At 61.4% G+C, this 19,595-nt stretch overlaps 3 protein-coding genes and 1 long non-coding RNA gene across 6 annotated transcripts; 2 read left to right on the top strand and 2 right to left on the bottom strand.

Annotated features, from left to right (window-relative positions):
- Positions 1-3,100: 3,100 nt before the first annotated feature.
- Positions 3,101-6,167, bottom strand: THEM6 (thioesterase superfamily member 6). Of its 2 annotated transcripts, none has more exons than XM_079153957.1 (2): positions 5,115-6,167; positions 3,101-3,650 (listed from the first exon to the last, which is right to left on the bottom strand). In XM_079153957.1, the coding sequence occupies exons 1-2, from the start codon at positions 5,625-5,627 to the stop codon at positions 3,537-3,539; spliced, it is 627 nt and encodes a 208-aa protein (XP_079010083.1). In that variant the 5' UTR covers positions 5,628-6,167; the 3' UTR covers positions 3,101-3,536. The 2 variants fall into 2 exon arrangements, with proteins under 2 accessions (XP_079010083.1, XP_079010084.1); XM_079153958.1 differs by having other exon boundaries at positions 5,274-6,167.
- A 1,671-nt stretch (positions 6,168-7,838) lies between these two features.
- PSCA (prostate stem cell antigen) lies at positions 7,839-9,999 on the bottom strand (the record flags this gene model as incomplete). Its single annotated transcript, XM_079153979.1, has 3 exons — positions 7,839-8,171; positions 8,527-8,634; positions 9,732-9,999. 3 exons carry the CDS (start codon positions 9,997-9,999, stop codon positions 7,960-7,962), a joined length of 588 nt encoding a protein of 195 aa, XP_079010105.1. The 3' UTR covers positions 7,839-7,959.
- A 730-nt stretch (positions 10,000-10,729) lies between these two features.
- On the top strand, positions 10,730-12,945 carry LOC306669931. Its single transcript, XR_013766246.1, has 3 exons — positions 10,730-10,878; positions 11,286-11,500; positions 12,097-12,945. It is a non-coding gene; the product is annotated as an uncharacterized lncRNA (long non-coding RNA).
- Positions 12,946-13,615: 670 nt separating this feature from the next.
- Positions 13,616-19,054, top strand: JRK (Jrk helix-turn-helix protein). 2 transcript variants are annotated; one of them, XM_079153907.1, is made up of 2 exons: positions 13,616-15,012; positions 16,546-19,054. In XM_079153907.1, the coding sequence occupies exon 2, from the start codon at positions 16,958-16,960 to the stop codon at positions 18,605-18,607; it is 1,650 nt and encodes a 549-aa protein (XP_079010033.1). In that variant the 5' UTR covers positions 13,616-15,012; positions 16,546-16,957; the 3' UTR covers positions 18,608-19,054. The 2 variants fall into 2 exon arrangements, with proteins under 2 accessions (XP_079010033.1, XP_079010034.1); XM_079153908.1 differs by lacking the exon at positions 13,616-15,012 and adding an exon at positions 15,021-16,123.
- Positions 19,055-19,595: the final 541 nt, after the last annotated feature.

Here is a 19,595-nt window from a genome sequence, read left to right as displayed (position 1 = left end):
TTCTGGATCACTGTCCCTGCAAATTAGCCCCACAACTCCTTAGTCCCAGGAAAACCCCTCTTTCTAAGATGCTTCCCCTCAAACCCTGGAGGCCAGCACTGCCCAGGTGGAAAGGACACTTGGTTGGGATCTGGTTTTCCCCAGGAGGAGGGGAGTCTGGTTCCGGCCAGTCTGGCAGTGCCATTGATACAGCCAGGGGAGGCAGAGCAGGAGGTCACAGGAAGCCCCCCACCACCTGGGTCTTCCCAGGGCATATACAACCCCCTAGGTTAGTCGCCCCTCTGTCGATGGTCTGCTCATCACCTTGGGATGCTGGGGAGGTCAGAGGAGAGCGTGGCCAGCGCTGAATTGTCTCCCAGACCCCAGGGCCAAGACTGCAGCAGTCCCAGTGGGCATCGGCCAGGGCTGTCTAGGGGACAGGACCCTCAGGGCTGACCCAGGAGTGTGCCTTCAGGTTCCTGCTTGCTCCTCCCACGTGGCCCTCACCCCTTCAGTGTTCTGCCCCATCCTGGGGCACCCAGTGTTAGTGCCCTCTCCAGGACCCAGTTTCAGTATGTGTCCTCTTGGCTGGGCATTTTCTGGGTTCTTCCCAGCCAGGTCTTGTGTCATCTTGCTGTGGGCCACCAGGTCATGACCCTGGGGTCCCACTAGCACCTGCTGCTGCTGGCAGCAAGTTGGCCTGCTTGGCAGACCCCACACACTCGCCCAGGACACAGGGGAGTAGCCAGGATGGTGACAAGGTACCTTAAGGACCCCCGTGACAGCTCCTCTGCCTGCTCTAAGGCATCCCATCTGGGGTCCTGGGGCAGCTGACACCTGCCTGCCATTCCCTGGTAGGACCACTCCCCAAGTTAAGGATGGACCTCCAGTACAGCCCCAGGATCCTGGATCAGTGTCTAGGGGTCAGAGCCCCAGCCTTGCCATGGGGATTGAGCAGATTTCGCCGCCCAGCAGAGCAATTGGGGATGCTGCTGCCAGGTCCTGCCGAGGTGGGGATGGGAGAGCCTTGCAGCACAGCACTTACTGGGCCTAGGCACTGCGTCAGTGCGGCCACCAGAGGGCGCGCGTCCGAGTCCACGGAGTCTTGGTGGTCAGGATCCCTCCGCGCAGAGAGCACCACCGCGGGGCCTGAGGGAATCCGCACCGCAGCGTGGCTAAGCCTCCTGGCCCCCAGAGACCGCATGGAGCTCCGAAAGCCGTAGCCCTTGGTTGATTTTGAGAACGCTCACCTACCCGGACCGCGCACACGGATGCTTTCATCTTAGTCGAATCACTAAGCCCAGAACTCCGCTCAGGAGAGATGCCGCTCCAACTCCAGGGGCACCTGCTGAGCCAGGGAGCCTGGGGAGGCACCTCTGCAGGTGCGAAGCAAGGCCCACGGCCCCGTCCTGCACACTCCCGTCAGCCCTGCTCTGCTGGGACCAGCTGCCCTTGTCTGGCAGCACTCAGTTCAGATCCTGCCGCCCCCAGCTGCACCCCGGGTGCCCTCGACAAGCCCTGAAACCTTCCTGGAACCTTTAGATGATGAAGAAAATCCATTTTCAGTGGCTGCACCTGTGCAGTGTCCACAGGCTCATGACAGGTGTCAGGGCCAACCCTTCAGCTGCAAATCACAGACCAGGTGGGCAGCCTCTCCAGCCCCCTCCCCCATGCCTTCCCAGGCCCTTGGAGCCTTCCAGACTCCCTGGGCAGAGCCCGGACATGGCTCATAACCCCAACATTCACCTGCTCTGTCCTGCATAACAGCTCCTCTGCTCTCTGCCTCCCCTCCCACCATCAAGGTCCGTGGCCTCTGCCCCAAACTGCCACCTCCATCCTATCCCATGAGTACCGGAGCCAGGGGTACCCAAAGTAGCATGGGGCATGACCTCTTATGGCCATCCCTCGACTGGAAGGAATCAGGAAGCCTGGACCAGGTACCTGTGGGACAGGTGCAAGGCCCACGGGCTAGCAGGGCAGGAAGGCCAGCTGGGAACTTCAGGCAACTCCTGGTCTCACGTTCTGCAGGAATTGGACAAGTCCTGCCCTGCGGGCCTGGTCCTTAAGTTCAAGGGTAGCCCAACAACACCCCCCACCACCACCACCAGAAAACATATCCTGAGAATGGGACCCTATGAGGGGGTCCGGGCTTTGGAAATGCAGTTTTCCCAGCACATACACCTTTAAAACTCTTTAATCGTGTGCTTTCTTTAAATAAGGTACAGCTATGGCAAGAACAGCAGCACTGGGGTGAGGGGGCGGGGAGGGTCCAGGGTACTGATGAAGATCCTACTCTGGCTCCAGGGGCAGTTCCTGGAAGAGGCAGTTCTGACTTCCCAGCTGACGTCCTCACCCTGGGCTGGCAGGGCAGGCATGGGGTACAGACAGGTGCCAAGAGCCCTCAGCAGGCAAGCAGAGACCCCCACACCCAGGGCTCCTGGACTCAGTACCCCAGCTAGACAGGGCATGACCAGAGCCTGAGGACCAGTCCTGCTCAGTCCTGGGTGTTCTCAATAGCTCTGGGCTGGTCCAGGCCTCAGTTTCCCCCATTGTAAGGTATGGGATTAGGCAGGAGCAGGCAGCCTCAGCCAGCTCCCAGTGTCCATCAGGAAGGCTGAGAGCAGCTGTCAGAACAGACCACTCAGCTGCCCAGGGCCCTGTCCCACAGAGAACACAAGACCCTTCCCTGGCCCCAGTGTGCAGGGAGCAGCCCTCAGAGCAGGGCAGGGTGTGGGGCAGGCACCGCTGGGGTCAAGAGGTGCTGTTGGACCAGAGAGGGCAGGCTTCAGCCAGAGGTAGCACAGCCCCAGTGGGTACAGATGGGTGCAGGCAGCTGAGGGAGCCCTTGCAGAATGTCCCTGCTGTTCCCTCCCTGACTCTAACACTCCCAGCAATCCTTCCAGGAGCCCGTGTGCCATCTGCCCCTCTAACAGCCACATCCCAGTTGCCTGCCCTGCCCTACCACCCAGCCTGGAAGGAGAGGCAGGACACCAATTCTGTACCAGGGGACCCTGGGGACCCTGTCCTCGGGGGCAGGCACTGCCAATGCGCCCTCCCACTCCATCCTCCTCCCTGAGCCTGATTCTCCCTGGAGGCGGAAGGAGAAGCCTTGCAGTGCTGCCTGAGGACCAGAGCCAGTCCTGCAGAGCACCAGGCCATGCCCAGGACTGCCCTGGGCCCTGCTCCACTCTGCACACAGCTTCCACCCAGGGTCCATGCTCAGGCCACTGTTGCTGTCCCTCTGCTCCAGGTACATTCCCCTACCTGGGACTATGGCATAGTGGTCTTACTAGAGGGATGGTCAGGGCCCCCTCTGCCATCCATCCCCAACTAGGGGACAAAACTAGGTCAGGGCACCAATGCCACTCCATCCTGTCCAGCACGGGGCCCTGCAGAGGGTGTCAAGCAGGTGAAGGGGGCTATGGCAGTCAAAGGTCCCTCCAGCTGGAGACCAGCCTGGCCTGCCTGTTTTGTGGGACAGGATAACTGACCAGCTGGGTAGGTAACCAACTGCCCCTAGGCAGAAGCTGATGGGCAGGCAGTGGAGGAGGAAGCAGTCACTGGTCCTTGATGACATCACCGAGTCCACTCTCAGCCCGGAGCAGCTGGCTGCTGGCCTCATTGTAGGCGATCCAGTGCTGCAAGTCTTCCGGCAGCTCGGGGGGCTCCACCTGCAGGACAGGAAGGTGAGGCTCTGAGCACCACCTGCTGCCAGGGGGATGACTGAGGGGTACGGCCAAGGGTCCCCAGCCAGGCTGCTGCCCTCCCACTTCTGGGCCTCTGCCCATGCTGTTCCCCAGCATGAGACCTTCCAAGAGGCCCCTCCCTGTCACCTACTCAGTGTCTCCCCAGGCCTCTCTGAGCTCACACTTCGGTCCCAGCTCCCTGGACACACTCCAGCTCTGCCAGGCCTGCCTCCCCAGCAGGATCATGCTTGAGGCTCTGCATCCCCAGAGCCAGGCAGAATCCTGAGGCTGCAGAGCACAGGGTGCAGGGGCAGAGGGAGGGCTGGTCTTGAAAGCAGCTCCCTGGACAGCATGGGAGCCCTTCTCTTCCTCATGCTCCCAGCTTTATCTCCCAGGCAGCTCGGGGCCTGCCCCAGCCCTCCCTGTACACTCTTATGATGAGCGCAAACCCCTTGGACTGCCTGTGGGGTCAGATGCTTCAAGAGCTGTCAGAATGAGGGGAGGGGCAGGTGCCCAGCCCTCCTCAGTGCAAGTGGCCACATGGTGGGCTGGGCCAGGACAAAATGTCCCCGCTCACAGGGTTAGTCCAGGCAGGGCTGGGGCTGGGGCTGGGCTTGCTCTCAGTGCTCAGGGTTTGCAACTCAACAAAGACAAAACCGGGGACCACACCCATGGTCACTCTGCAGCCCTAGGCAGTGCCACTGCCTCTACGCTTGCTTCCCCAACTCAGATACAGCCCCCTGCAAAGGTGGGACTGTCCCTCCTGTGCTCTGGAGGAGCCCGTCTGATGCCAGAGAGGGTGGCATCGTTCAGGACCTGCCCTGGCAACCATCACCGCCCTGGCCATCCCCAGGGGCAAGGCTGCCTTGCTGCAGCAGCCTGCTCTGCCATGGAGCAGGCCCTAGGGAAGGGCCTTAAGCCCAGGCAGGTGTGGGCCTCCCTTTTCCAACTGTGGAAAGGCAGAAAAGCTTGCAGCCTTCCAGGGTCAGTCCAACCCCATAGGGACCCAGCCCTTTAGCTCTAAGCTGTATGAAAGAGAGGTTCAGGTCCCCCCAAACTCCCAGCAACCACCTCTAACTGCCTTCTCCATCCCACACTCAGAACCAAGAACCAGAGGAGGTGGCTCAGCACTCCAGACCGCCAGCACCAAGACTTGGACTTCTGGTCAGAGGCCTGGTCTGACATCTGTTTTGGAAGAGGGGAAGGGGTAAGGTAAAAACATGAGCTGAGGAATGGCTAAGCCTGACTGTGAAGAGTTGATTCTGGGACCCTGGGGACCCCCACGAAGGTGGGCACCAGTGAGGAAGGCCCTGAGCCTACAGTTAAAGGCAAGAAGGGATGCAGTGCTGAACCGGGTGCTCCAAGAGAAGGAGGAGGCAGGCCTTCCCCAGGGCTGGAGGTCGGAGACGAGGAGCCCGTAGGGGTTGTGAGGGGTCGGGGGCTGCTCACCCTGCGCTTGCACAAGTGCTGTACGACGCGCTCGGGCGAGGTGCCCAGCACGTGCTGCCGGGAACGCAACAGTGCGCACAAGAAGCCATCGCGCAGGCTGACAAAGCGCGCCTCCAAGTAGAAGGCGCGGTCGTCCCAGCCTAGCAGGCGGGTGCGCACCTCGAAGGGCTCAAGCAGGCGCAGGGAGCGGCGGTAGCGCGCACAAGAGGCGGCTAGCACGGCGTGCGCCCCCAGCTCGCGCAGCGCCCCAAGCACGCCGCAGCGAGTCAGGTGCGCAGCGCGCGCCACGTCAGCCTCGCGCAGGTAGCGCGCGTTGTTCATATGCAGCAGCAGATCCAAGTCCGAAGGTAGCACGCGGCCCGCGTAGCGTTGCTCGGCCAGCAGGTCGCGGACGCGCGGCTGCAGCAGGCGCGCGCGCAGCACAGCGCACGGCACGCGCACAAGGTACCAGCCATCCAGCAGCGCGAAGAAGGAGAGTGCCAGGGCCAACGAGGCCACCAGCAACCCCAACATCGCGGCGTGCGGCGGAGTCTACTACGCTGAGGGCAGCCTGAGCCGCTACGCCGCTGCCGGCTGCCGGCAGCCGGGAGCCTGGGAGCCTGGGAGCGCCGCGGTTGGAGCAAACCACCGCGCGAGGCCGGTTGAGGGGGAGGCGCGCCGGAGGCCGCGGGCAGGAGCCCGCCCACAGCTCCCGGCCCCCCCTATCCGCGCTCGGTGGTCCGTTCCGCGTCCCCCGCCGGCGCCGCTTTCGCTTTTCGTGGGGCGGGGCTGGGCGCGGCGGGGTAGGGCAGGAGAGCGAGGTGCCACAGCGGCACCTGGCGGCCGCCCCCGGCACTGCGGCGCAGGGGCGGCGGGAAGATCGGCACTCTGGCTTCGGGTGCGGGTCCCGGGCCGGTGTCCCTACAGCTCTTGAAGAGCGGACGCGTCCTGAGTCGGATCCCTTATCTGAGCTGAGTCGAAGGCTCCGTTTCTCGGGCCCAGGCTGCGGGACTTTGCAAAGAAAATGGAACACAGCGGGTCCCCAGAGGCGCTGCTGCGGGCCTCCGCTGGCACCTGACCTACCTGCTACCCCCGGCCTCTCGCCCAGAGACAGGGTCCCGTGTGGATTTCACTGCCCGCCTGCAACCTCATTACTCGTCCCCCAACACTCATCCCTTCCCCGCAAAGATCCTGGTAACCCCAAGCCCATCCCAAGCAATTCTGCCCTTCGCCGCTTTGGAAACCGCAGCAAGTAACGTCCGAAATGGAGGGGGAGGAGCCGGGCGGACGCAAATGACTCAGCAGCCGGGACGGAGGTGCCAGTCATTGTCCTCCCGGCTGCAGCTCACGCTCTCGGTGTCAGTCGGTTGCCCCGAGAATGGCGGGGTGACCTCGAGAAGAGCCAGCCGGCTCTCCCCGCTGGTCCCTAGGCTGTCCGAGGCCCGCGAATGCCGGTGACCCCGGAGGCAACCCTTCGATCCGCACTTGGCCCAGAACCTGCCGCGGCCCAGCAGGCTCTGGGACCACCGCAGCAGCGCAGTGTCCCTGCACGTTTGAGACAGCCCTAAAAAGGAGCGGCCCGCAGGGGCAGCACCACCAGTGGCCACTCCACTGCCCCAGGACGGTATGGGGCTTTTCCGGGTCTTGTGCTTTTGCAGCCAGCAGCTGCGGCAGTGGGATCTGCTTGGAGACCCCCGGGGACAGGGAGTTCCCCCCTCTCAGGGCGGCTCCAGCTCTCCCCAGGCACTGCTCACAGTTCTTGCTGTAACACCTCTTAGTCTGGCTGGGCTCCGAGCCTCGTCTTGGAGAGGGTGGCCCCTCAGGGCTGTGAGAGAGGACGTTATGTGCTTTGAGCTCCTTGGCTGTTCAGAGACCCACCCACCAGGCTGCTTTCAGGGGGCCTTTCCCAGAACCGCGAGGAAGGGGGCGTGTCCTTCCATGGGCCTCCAGCACTCTGCTGCGTAGAGCCCAGGAGACTGGGGCACCCTAGAGCAGGCTGTGGGCCTGGAGGGTGGCAGCCTACCACGGGGACACCTTTATAACCTTGGAGCATTTGCTGTGAACCTGCAGCTCTTTGCACAAACAAAACAGGTTTGTTGGGGCCGAAGGGGCACTTGCCCTTCTAGCAAGAGCACATCCCTCCCAAGAGCACTGGGCCTGTCACAGGCAGGGAGGTCCATGAATGAGCACCCAGGTTCAGTCTTGGCCACATGTTCAGGGCTGCACATCAAAGGCCAACCAAGAGCCCTGAGAGGTGCCCTCTTGCCTCCTGTGGACCTCCTCTCTTCTGGGCACCGCGTCTGCTCCTGCCAAGGCCTGAGTGCTAGCCCTCTCAGGCAAGGCACAGCCACAACCACAGACATGACCTCGGTGGAGCCCAGACACAGCCTAGTCTTGGACCTGAGCTGCGTAAGGACACAGGCTCTCTCCAGCTTACCCATGAGACGTTTATTAAGGGCATACTATGTGCCAGGGCTTCTGTCCCAGGGTGGTCCCTCTCTCCCCCCACTAGACCACATCTAGACTCCCAGGGCTTGCAGTCCTTCCAACCACTTCCACCCTGTCTCTCATCTCAGCCTTTGCAGGGCCCTGGCTCAACTCCTGGAGAAGAGGGCAGAGAAGGCTTCCTGGAGGAAGAGGCACCTCTGGGTGAAGGGGATTGTGGAAACAGTGGCCGCCAGAGGCCCGTGGCAGAGGGGCCAGCTGCAGGCTGTTCCAAGACACCACACCCCAGCCTGCTGGGCAGGTGGACACCAGCAGTCAGGCATCCTGGAGGGAGTAATGGGAGGTGGGGGGCAGGGGGAGGGTCAGATCTTTGTCAGGTCGTGACGCCAGGGACAGCATTGGCTGCAGGACCTCCTAGAGCCTACAGCTGGCCAGGGCCCCACAGCAGCAGGCTGCTGAGTGTGGTGAGCAGCCCCAGGGCAGTGGCTGGCTGCAGTCTGTGGCCCCCGCTGGCATTGCAGAGGTCGGTGGAACAGCACGTGACGTTCTTCTTGCCCACATAGTAGTTCTCCGTGTCTTCTACACAGTCGGAGCTGCAGCCCTTACTGATGACCGTCAGGAGCCCCACTGCACCTGGAGGGGCATGGTGACGGCTGGGGGAGGGCCAGTGCTGACCCTAACTGCAGCTCCACAGCCGCCCCAAGCTGTCTCAAGGCTACCAGGGGCACGAGGCCAGGGCCCTGGTCTTGTCCGCGTCCAGGTACCACCAGACGGACTGAGGGAGTGGGCGAGTGCAGGACAGGGGTGGGGACATGTGTTGGGGTGATGAGGGGTGATGGGTGGGGGTCTGGGGGGGTGATGGACGGAAAGCTGGGTGGGCACATTTGGATAGATGGTCAGGTGGGTAGAGGCTGAACAGTGGTGGAGACCCAGCCCAGGTCCCCAGTCCCTCCAGTGGTGGGGAGGGAGCGGGACAGGTGGCACTCACGGATGCGCTCAGTCCTGCACTGGGTCTGGGCCTGGGTGCAGTTCTGCACGTTCCGGCAGTCCTGGTTGCTCACCTGGGCCTTGCAGGAGTAGCACTGCAGGGTGCTGCCTGTGGGGCGGAAGTCAGAGGCTGCCCTCCCAGCCTGCCTCCCCACCAGAGTGGAGAGGGGTGCAGGGCCCTGGGCCCACTGAGAGCTGCGACACCCTTCAGAAGGTCCTGTGCATGCTGGGCCCTGCGGGAGCGGTACCCACTCCCCTGCTGACCCCATACCGCAGCCCATGGTGAGGGACTGAAGGCTTCCTTACCAGGTTGTGCTCCCTGGAGGGCAGAGATGACAAGCCCCAGTGTGGCCTGGCTAGCCCTGTCTGATAGGCCCAGCTGGGCACTGGGAGGAGCGGGGGTGGGGGGGTATGGAGACCCTTCCCTGACTTTCCTAGGCCACAGCTCCTCCCAGGCCTCTTGGTGCTGTGTGACCACAGGGACCTTAGCCGGGACTGCCCTCCCTGGGTCTGGTGATCCCAGCTGCTAGGGTGTCCCCCCTTCAAAGCTGATAAAGTAGCTGGTTCTAAGTCGCCGTAGACGACAGGTCCAAGCTTCTCCCCAGCCATACTCTGGGTGCCCTCAGAATGTTGTCCTGCTTAGTTCCCTGGTGGCCTCGGGGACAGGCCTCTGCCCACACTTTCCAGAAGAGGACACTGAAGTCTTCGAGGGCTAGTGACTTGCCCAGCCACAGCAGGGCAGGACAGCCAAACCATCCCCTTGGACCCTCCGCCTGGACACATGCTGTTCCCACCGGAGGCAGCGAAAGTCAGAGCTGGCCTGGGGACCCTGGGGTCATCTCTCAGGGCCACCCCCGCACCCCTCCTCATTCTAGTCCTCCTTCTTTCCCTGCTCAGCTTGAGACCTTTGCCCCCGTGCCTCCCAGGACTGTGGGTCAGCATCGCTGCCCACCATCCACTTGGCTTCTCTTCTGAGAGCCAGGCCCTGCCCTCCAACCCTGCGGGCTGCAGGGTGAGTTGTCCCGGCTCCCAGGTGTGCCAGCCACCCTCCAGGGGCCAAGGCGCCGGGTGGGCAGACACCCCTCCTTCCTCCCACCTGCCCCCTCTTTCTCTGCCTTCCTCCTCCTCCCGTCTGCCCCCAGGGACCCCTCTGGCCACCCCATGACCCTTCCCTCAGTTCTGCCCCATGGCTGGTTGAGGCCTCACCTGGCTGCAGGGCCAAGTCAATGGCCAACAAGGTAAGGAGGACAGCCTTCATGGTCACCAGTGGGCAGGGTGACACAGGCTTTAGGGAGGCTTTATATGACTCCAACAGGCAGGGGAGGCTCTGTGGGCCCACAGTGACGGGTTCCTTGGAACCAGTGAGGGTCAGGGCTGGGCAGATTCCAATCTGGGCCCTCCCAGGTGGCCCCTCCCACTCCCTTTGTCCTTCTTGCTGCCTTTGGAGGACAGAGCCTGCCCAGGGTGGGGCCATTCTACCTGAGGAGGCTGTTTGTTAGCTGTCGCCCAAGATGAGGGCTGAGAAGTCCTCAGGCCCCAGATTATGCCTCATGCCTCACAGCGGGAGGCCAGAACAGGGCAGCCTTCCTGGAGGCCATCCTCTCCCCAGTCCTTCAGCCAGATGTCTGGCCATGGGCTTCACAGGCACCTCCTGAGACTCACAGTCCGTGGGGCGACAGAGGCCTTGATCCAAGCATCCTAGACAGATCTGCAGCTGGGAAGGGCGGCTGCTAAGTGGACGTTCCGGGGCCGGGGCAGTTGCGGAGTTGCCTTCTCTGGGGAGGGGGTCTGGAGGCCAGTGGGGAGCTCGGGAGTCCTGGGCTTTCCCAGCAGGACCATACTTGATCCACAGCTTGGAACTCAGGGGCGAGGAAGTTGGGGAACACAGAGAGGCGGCCTGAGGAGTGGGCACCAGCCAGTCGTGTGCAGCCACCCAGACTCACCCTGACCCTGCTCTGGCCCACTCTCCCTCTCCAGCACCCTGACTGTGGTGCTGTGGTGGCAGGGCTGTGTCCCTGTGGGAGAGGCCCCAGGTTCTGTGGGTCAGCTTCCCCAGCCAGCCTCTGGTCACTGTTCCTTCTCTTTGTCTTTCCAGGCCCAGGGCACCAGTAGCTTCCTGCTGCTGTTGGCATTGGGGTGATTCATGGTTCCTCTGCCATGCTCCTGTGACCCCTTTGGGCACACTGTTGCTCCAGCCAATGCCTGTGAATAGAAGTTTCAGCCATGGGCACCGCTCAGCTGTCCAGGGCTCGGGGAGAGCCCCTTGTCCTCTGATACCCTCTTGTCCCTGCTGATGACTGCCAGGCCTTCCTCCTCTCCCTTCCCTGGAAAGGCCCTGGGGCGTGCTTGGGTGGTAAGCAGGTTTCAGGGAATCAGCCCAACCCCCAGGACTCCTGAGTGGCTCAGGAAGGCCAAGGGCACATGCATCCTGCGGTCCTGGAGCCCAGCAGCTCACAGGAGCCACCAGAGCCTTGGGGTGAGGTGACGTAAGCCCTGGATCCTCCAGCACTCTGCCATACCCAGAAGGCCACGGCTGCCACTGAGCCAGGCAGTCCCAGGCCCTCTGGGGCTCCCTGCCCAACTATATAGCACCCCTGGGTCAGTCTCTTCTCCCAGAACATTCTCTTCTACAGTGAGGAACCTGAGACTCAGTGGGGGCAGGACTTGGCTCAGGGTCACACAGGCGGAGTGCGGCATCCCCAGGACCCCCTCCTGCCCTCTGCGCTCATCTTGAACGCTCTCTCTGAACTTGTCCTCCAGCCCGCAGGTCTGTCAGCTCAGCAGGTGCCACATGCAGGAGGAAGTCAGCTCTTCAAGGCTGTTCTCAACGTGGCTGCTCACCTGCCCAGTTCTCCCACCAACCCCAGCCCACTGGGACCCTGGCTGCCCTAGACAGGGCCTTCCTTATCTGTCTCTGCACTGGTGGCGCCCGGCACTGCACTGGCCTGGAGCACTCATTCCCGGCGTTTTCAGGTGTGTAAATGTTTGCTGACTGGATGTGACGCGCAGCGGGTCAGTGAGGGCGTGGTTCTCGGGCCACGTTTCTGCACCCGTGTTTGTTTAGCATCGCCTGCGGGCTGTTTGGGTTGTCCCAACCAGAGGTGCTGCTGGCATTGGGTCGAGTGGGCCCAGGCCCGGGATCTGCTCAGCATCCTGCTATGCATGGGACGGCCACTCCCCTCTCTGGAGCCCTGCCCCAGATGTCAGTAGTGCCAAGGGTGAGAGCTCTGGTCTGAGGGTGGCCTCGTAGCCACAGCCCAAACTGAAAACCATAGCCACAGTTTCCGTATAGCCCCACCCTGACCTCAGCCCAGCACTGAGACCTCACTCTGAACTCTGGCCCTGGTCCCCAAATAAGCCAGGATCACGTACACACACTGATGCCTGCCCTCTGTTCACACTTCAGGCACACACCAAACACAGCCCCCGAGCCAAACTGAGCTGGATCCTCTGGTGGTCCTTCTTCCTGGGAAGGCTTGTTGCAGAAGGGTATGACCCCCTCCATGAGTGGATGGGGTCCAGATGTGGCCTCAACATGACTCACTGCTTGCCTCTGTCCCCTGTTGTCTAGCCAGTTCCTGGGACTCCAGATTTTCCTGTTCTTTTTGCCCTACCTGACCCGCCCAGACACCGCAGCTCAACCCTCCTGGGCTCCCTGAGGATCCTGCCTGCTCACATGCCACAGGAGCTGCTGCTTCCTAGTGTGAACCCCTCACAGAGGTCTTGCCAACAGACCCCTCTTCCAGCGGAAGCTCCCACTCAGACGCCTGCTGAACACATTTTGTATTGTTTATTTCGTGCAGAGCTAGTTTTTTAAAGATAAGACAGCAATGTTAATTGCGAAAAGAACCGACCTCCATTTACACCACCGCAGGTCTTTTCCCGTGGAAGACTGCCTGTCGGGAGCAGGGCCTGTGCGCAGCCAGAGCACTGGGCCTTGGAGCCTTGGTCCTGGAAGAGAAGGCTGTGTCTTGAGAACTCTGGGCGTGGGGTCTGATGTGTGCTGCCGTTTGTGGACTGTGTGCGCGTGGGACGTGAGCCTGTATGCAGATGTGGGTGTGGGGCAAGAGACCCATGGGCAGCAGACTGGGCAGCTGAGGGCCCCACAGGCCCTGCCCTCATCCTGTGACCTACCCCCCTGCCATTCCACCTACCTCTACTTCCCAGAGGGCCTGGCCCCAAACCAACCTTCCCTCCTGTCCAACTGCACCCCCAACCCTTAGACCCACACCCACCCAGGACAGTTTCCTTTCTCTGCCGTCTGGCCCTGAGTGTCCTCAGTCCCCTCTTTGCTGTGGGAGATGGGTATCCCTGTGACCCTCCTGGAGGGAGGACTGGCTGGTGATTTCCCCACCTGAGGCCTCCAGAGCTAGAGCAAGGGGCACTTTGTCCAGGCCCACCTCCAGGCAAAGGGCTGAAGGAGGGGAAGACCCAGGGCTTGGGAGAGGACTGGGGAGACTAGACCACTTGGCCTCAAGGACCCAGGCTTTTTTCAGGGAGGGAGGAATGATCTGACCAGACCGACCTCTCCAAGGCCACTCTGGCTGTGAGGGGGATAGGAGGTGGTCAGCAAGGAGGCTGTGGCAGTGGTCTGAGGGCTTGACCCTGTGAACTGGGGGGTGGCCAGTGGAGGAGAGTGCTCAGTGCCAGGCCCCAGTGGACATCAGTGCCCTTCTCTTCCTGTCTTTCCAAACCCCCTCCCCACTGCCAGAGTGAACTCAGTCCTCCAAATGAGGCCCAGGGGTCCTGGAGTGACCCCCAAGGACCCAGTTCCATGCCCACTCTTCCAGCACAGTGGGTCTGGGAGGTGCATTTCCTTCTGGGCCCACTAGGCGGCAGCAGAGACCCACAGGTAGGCCAACCAGCCTGGGCACCAGGCTCTCCTTGGAAGCCCTGGGAGGGGGGGTGGTGTCTGGGGTCTCTTCCTGTCAGGTACACTTAATTCTAGGAACAGCTCCTGTCAAGCCACTGAGTTTCGGGGTGGTTCCCTCTGGAGCAGCCAGAAGCTGACAGTGGGACAAAGGACAAAGAAAAGAGCGGTGTGTGTGTTAGTAAGACAACTGCCGGGCTAAGCACAGACCACAGGCTGGGCCCATCCGCATTCCTGTCTGTGGGATGCGTGCCTGGGGTGACCCCGAGCTTTCTGGCTGGAGTGAGAAGGTGGAGTGCCTTGTGGAGACAGGGAGTGCTGTGCGTGCAGCAAAGACAGCAGCAGGGTCTGTTCTAGAAACGCTGGTTGAAGTGCCTCCCAGAAAGCCGTGCAGCAGTGCTGGATAGGAAACAGCAGTTCGGATTTCAGGGGGGGTTCCTGGCAAGAGATGACTCGAGCAGCCAGCCTTCCTTGGTATTAAGGCCCTGATAATGGAGACCACCTGGGAGAACGAGTGGGTAGGGAGCCAACAGGTGGGGACCACCAGGGGAGGCAAGGAAAGAGAATCAGGTTGGTGGTAGGGCTGGGCCAAGGAAGGAATGTGAATTAAGGACGAGTTACCCGTCTCTATGTGCTTCTGTGGTGGCTGTGGCACCATAAATCAGAGCCATGGTCTCACTGTTTCTTCCCCCGTCAAACTTTCACCTCCAGCATGCAACTCCTGACCACAGGATGGCTGCTGGGTCCGGGATTACTGGTGAGTTGCAGGGTGGCTCCCCGTGCAGCAGCCAAAGCAAGAGGTCAGCGTCTGAGCTGAGTCTCGATGCTAAGCTCCAGGCGTCACGGGTGCACCCCAACAGAATCTGTTTCTGGCTTTCCCAGCCTCTAGAAGGCCCCCCTCCCCTGGCACTCTGAGGCTCTGCCATCAAAACACAGGGCTCACCTGTCCCTGCGGTGATCTCTCTGCCTTCATGGCCACACTGTCTTCTCCCACCTGACCTTCTTGCTCCCTCTTACAGGACCCTTGGGATTACACTGGGCCTTAGAATAACCTGCCATCTCAGGAACCTTAGTCGCATCTGCCAAGTCTCCTCTGGCAGGCCAGGCCACGTACACATAGGTTCTGGGGATTAGGATGTGGGCACCCTCTGGGGCATCATTCAGCCCAACAGTCCCCCCGCAAAACAGCTGGAGATCCTCGAGTCCCCACCAATACCAGCCCAAATCTCAGAGAAGCCTCTCCAGCTCACCTGTTTCAAATCTCATCCTCAAAATCACCTACGTGAGCCACGGATGAGGCTCCAGCTAAGAAAGAGGCTGAGCGGGATGCCACTGTGGGGAGGCCACGTTGCGGCAGACCTGGCCTAGCAACAGCGGCCCCAACAAGCCTCGCACAGCGCGGGGCCGGCAGCACCCGGTAAACCCAGCCCGCGTGCCGCCCTGCAGCACCCCTGCGCCAGGTGCTTCCAGTCCCGCTGGCACCCCTTGGAGGGCCACCGAGAGGACGAGTCCTCCGCCTGCCTAGAGCGTCCCGGAAGTGGCTGGGGAGCGGCGAGGAGCGGGCTGGAGAGAGCGGTGTGGCGGCACTTCCGGCCGACCGCGGCGGCCCGGACACAGGTGAGTGGGCCCGGGTGCGGGCGGCCGGCGGGGCGGGGCGGCCGCGGCGTCCTCGCGGCTCGCGAGCCCGGGCCTGCCTCCCGCCGCCGTCCCGGGACCGGGTCTGCGCGACCCCCGAGCGCTCCCGGCGTGCCCAGCTGGGTTGGCGCCCCCGCCGGCCGGGCCGCGCCCGGAGCCCGAATGGGGCTTCGCCGCTGCTTGCCTCGCACGCCCGGAGTTGCTCCCGGTCGTGGTCCCGCGATGCAGTCGCTCTCACCCGAGCCTCTCGGGACGAGCAGTGCCCCTCGGCCGCCTCCGCGGCCCTCGCCGCAGTCTGTCCCGCGCGCCATCCTCCCGGGACTCCGTTCCTCTCCTGCCCCGTCTCCAGGATACTCGTCTTTCGCATCTTTCTCCCCGATTCCGCCTTTGCCGGCAGACAAGCACAGTCCGTCGGCGGAAGGACCTTTCTTAACATCCTCGGCCTGAAAGCCTCGGGCCCTTTTCTAAGGCAGTGTGCTTCCGCACACGCAGGACGGGATCTGAGTGTGCATGAGGCCCTCTCCTGCCTCAGCCCTGTCCTGTCCGCAGCCCCCAGTGTGTTGCCCACCCTTGGACTCAGGCGAATACTTGAAGTCCTTGGTCACTGGCCTCATGGTGTCAGCGCTTCCTTTGAAGTTGCAAGGCTAGACGCCACCTGAATATCTCTTGCCATGCCTTGTTGCCTTGAGCTTAAAGTTCCAGAAGTGTACCTGAATTTCATTTCTGAAGGAAGCATTTTGTCTTGCAAACCAGACAGCAGTGTTTTCAGCCACCTTGTATCGCCTGCACACTTCTGCACACCTCGCACCAAGAAACATTCATGATAGCCCATATCTGGTGCTGAGCCTCCTCCAGAAATTTGTCGGCCCCTCAGGTTCCTGTGTGATTCCACATCTCCCCCAGTTTCATTTTAGAAATCCTCCTGAGGCTGGACTACAGCCTTGATTGCCACCTGTTCCACAGTGAGAGGCGCCTAGGTGCCGTGTGTGCTGTGCGAGGCAGGGTGCACACTCACACTCTACTGCGCAAAAGCACCAGTACTACCAGGAGCAGACCAGGAGGCCAACTCAGATGGGGAAGGACTTGCTTAGAGGTGACTGTGGCAAGCCTGGTGTCTCTGTACCCTTGAGTTGTGGCCTTAGGGGCTGCGTGTTTTATGTTGCACCTCTAAGTAGCCCTCCTTGGACTGCAGGAAGTTGGACGAAGCAGTCCATGTATGGGCTTGGGAGGGAGGTGGAGGGTGGAGCCCTCAGGAGTTCCTTTGTGAATCCTTTTCATCATGGAGCAGGATTGTGGTGCTGCGACCTCTCTGGTCTGCAGGCCCTCCCCTTGACAGTGGAGAAGGAAGGGCTGAGGCTGAGTACTCCCAGAGGGAGTGAGGGGGTGTCAGGACTGTCGTAGCAAACAGGGCACTTGTTTCAGATGAAGCTTCCTGGTGGTTCTAAGTAGTGATGATGTGCTCAGATATGACCCAGGCACTCTCCGTAACAGTTTTCTTTCTTATCTGCTTTTTAGTTCCTGAAGCACTGTGGTTAAGACACCATTGTGGACCCTGGAGAAAAGCACCTCACTTATACCACAAAACCTTCATTAACCTGAGGCCAGGCATTGTTTGAGGAAGTTCTGCCACTGTCCCTGAGACAAAGGCCAAGGATCCAGCCACACCAAGCAGTCTGCGGCAGACTGATTCTGGACATTTCCCCTGCAGAGAGGACCAGCAGCTGACCACTTTGTCAGAAGCTGATGCCTGAGCAGTCCAGAACCTGGATGCCTAGGGGAAGCTGAGGCAAGAAGCTGCTGCAGGTAGAGGGTCGAGCCAAGGAAGTACTGGGCTTGAGCCCAGGATTAGTAGAGAGGAGAGGAGAACCTGAGGCGCGGAGGGGAGCCAAGGTGGGAAGGAGAGGCAGCAGGCCAGTCTTCCCCTCCCATGGCCTCTAAGCAGGCTGCTGTGAAGGGCAGAGGGGGAAAGCGGAAGCGGGTGGTGCTGACCCTGAAGGAGAAGATTGACATCTGCACACGCCTGGAGCGGGGTGAGAGCAGGAAGGCGCTAATGCAGGAGTACAACGTGGGCATGTCCACCCTGTACGACATCAAGGCCCACAAGGCCCAGCTGCTCCGGTTCTTCGCCAATTCTGACTCCAACCAGGCGCTGGAGCAGCGGCGCACGCTGCACACACCCAAGCTCGAGCACCTGGACCGGGTGCTGTATGAGTGGTTCCTGGTGAAGCGGGCTGAGGGCGTCCCCGTGTCCGGCCCCATGCTTATTGAGAAGGCCAAGGACTTCTATGAGCAGATGCGGCTGACTGAGCCCTGCGTGTTTTCTGGAGGGTGGCTTTGGCGCTTTAAGGCCAGGCATGGCATTAAAAAGCTAGATGCATCCAGTGAGAAGCAGGTGGCTGACCACCAGGCGGCTGAGCAGTTCTGTGGCTTCTTCAGGAGCTTGACCGCTGAGCATGGGCTGTCTCCTGAGCAAGTTTACAGCGCCGATGAGACTGGCCTCTTCTGGCGGTGCTTGCCAAACCCCAGCCCAGATGGTGGGGTAGTGCCCGGCCTCAAGCAGGGCAAGGACAGACTAACAGTCCTGATGTGCGCCAATGCCACAGGTTCCCATAGAATCAAGCCCTTGGCCATCGGGAAGTGCCGCGGTCCCCGGGCTTTCACAGGCATCCAGCACCTGCCTGTGGCCTACAAGGCCCAGGGTAATGCCTGGGTGGACAAGGAGATCTTCTCAGATTGGTTCCATCGTATCTTTGTCCCCTCGGTGAGAGAACACTTTAGAACGATAGGTTTGCCTGAAGACAGCAAGGCCATTCTGTTGCTGGACAACTCCCGGGCCCACCCCCAGGAGGCCGAGCTGGCGTCTGATAACATTCTCACCATCTTCTTGCCTGCCAGTGTGACCTCGTTGATCCAGCCCATGGAGCAGGGCATCCGAAGGGACTTCATGAGGCACTTTATCAACCCTCCCGTGAGCCTGCAGGGCTTCCACCCGCGGTATAGCATGAACGATGCCATACTCAGCGTGGCCTGTGCCTGGAACGCCGTGCCCGGCCATGTCTTCAGGAGGGCCTGGAGGAAGCTGTGGCCCTCAGTCACGTTTGCCGGAGGCTCTTCCGAGGGCGAGGAGGAAGAGGAGGCCGAGTGCTGCAGCACCAAGCCGCACAACAAGGCCTTCGCTCACATCCTCGAGCTTGCGAGGGAGGGCCCCTTCTGCCCGGGCCGCCGGCCTCTGCCCGGCACCGGGAGGGCAGTGGAGGAGGCGCCCGCTGCTGCGCTGCTGGCTGAGGCTGATGGGGACCCAGGCCAGGTGGAGACCGAGGCTGGGGAGGAGGCCGAGGCCCGGGTGGCCTGGGAGCAGGCAGCCTCAGCCTTCCAGGCACTCGTGCACTTTGCCGAGCAGCAGCCCTGCTTCAGCTCGCAGGAGGTGGGGCAGCTGCACGCGCTGCACTCCGCCTTCAGGAGGCAGCTACAGCTGAGGGCTGCAGTGAAGCTCGAGGCCCTCCAGGATCGCCCTGGTGGGTGCAAGGCCACAGCCCACCCCAACTTGCCCTGCTCATCCACAGCCGGTGACAACTGATGTCTGTCATTGCACCCATTTGGCCCCTGGAATGTGTGCTCAGTCCTGGGACACAGACTGCCCTCTGGGCAAGAGAGCTCCCCCAGGGGGTGGTGCCCCCACACATTGTCTGTTACTCAGAAGGACTCAGGCCTGTGTATTCGGTTGATTGATGTTACCTATGTGGTTTGCTATGTCATCTGATAGGAGACCTTCGGGAAGAGTCCATCCAACCTTAAGCATACCCAAGCTGCCTCTAGTTGAAACGGCCAGGCTGGGTGGATCCTGCATCTTGTGTTGCCTGGCAAACCTTGTTGTGTTGGGTAGAGGCGTGTCTGTCCTAGCAGAGAAGAGCACTGTGCAGGCCCACAGCAGGCAGCACCTCCCGTGCTCAGGAGGCTGGCTCTGCTGGCTGGCAGTTGTTCATGTGCTGGGTGGACCCCCAGTCTGGAGTCTGAGAGCAGTGACTTAGTTCCTGGCCTCAAGTGCCCTCTGGCCACACATCACCCCATTGGCACATGCCTACTTCAGCCAGGATCATGCTCGACAGCAGGACTCTGCAGTGTCCCTTGTTGCCTGCAGGCCCAGGCCTCACTGTGCAGTTAGGGCTGCCTGGCCAGACCCTCTTGTGTCCCCCAGGGACCACAGAACTGTGTTGTTTTTAGCCTTTGGCTCAGAGGCCACTACAAAGTCTGCACCCCGCACCCCAGAATTTCAGTTAGAGCCCTTCAGTGAACCAGTCTCTGTCAGGCATTCAGAGATTAGTCTCAGATTTCCACACAGCCACTGAGGCCAGCAGAATAGGTTCCAGCAGTGTGGAAGCTTTCGTCCTTGCTGTTGCTAGGTCAGCGATGCTCTTGGGGAAGGCCCAGCTTGTACCGGTGGGTATTATGGAGGTCGACTTAGGACGTGGTCACCCCAGCCTTAGCCCATCTGCAGTTTTACCTTTAGCAGCACTGGGCTGCCTGGCTGTGACTCCAGAGGCCTGTCCACTGCATCCGCTGCTCGT

The sequence above is a fragment of the Sciurus vulgaris genome, assembly GCF_902686455.1.
Source record: "Sciurus vulgaris genome assembly, chromosome: 1".
Lineage (NCBI taxonomy): Eukaryota > Metazoa > Chordata > Mammalia > Rodentia > Sciuridae > Sciurus > Sciurus vulgaris.
The sequence above is the reverse complement of the archived record's forward strand: the minus strand, read 5'-3'. Positions and strand labels throughout refer to the sequence as shown.

What these genes read in the sequence shown, in the direction of transcription:
- THEM6 (XM_079153957.1), bottom strand. Translation starts at nt 5,627, where the DNA reads ATGTTGGGGTTGCTGGTGGCCTCGTTGGCCCTGGCACTCTCCTTCTTC. An exon ending in AGCACTTGTGCAAGCGCAGG is followed by an intron (nt 3,651 to 5,114) that starts GTGAGCAGCCCC and finishes CCTGTCCTGCAG; the next exon opens with GTGGAGCCCCCCGAGCTGCC.
- JRK (XM_079153907.1), top strand. Translation starts at nt 16,958, where the DNA reads ATGGCCTCTAAGCAGGCTGCTGTGAAGGGCAGAGGGGGAAAGCGGAAG.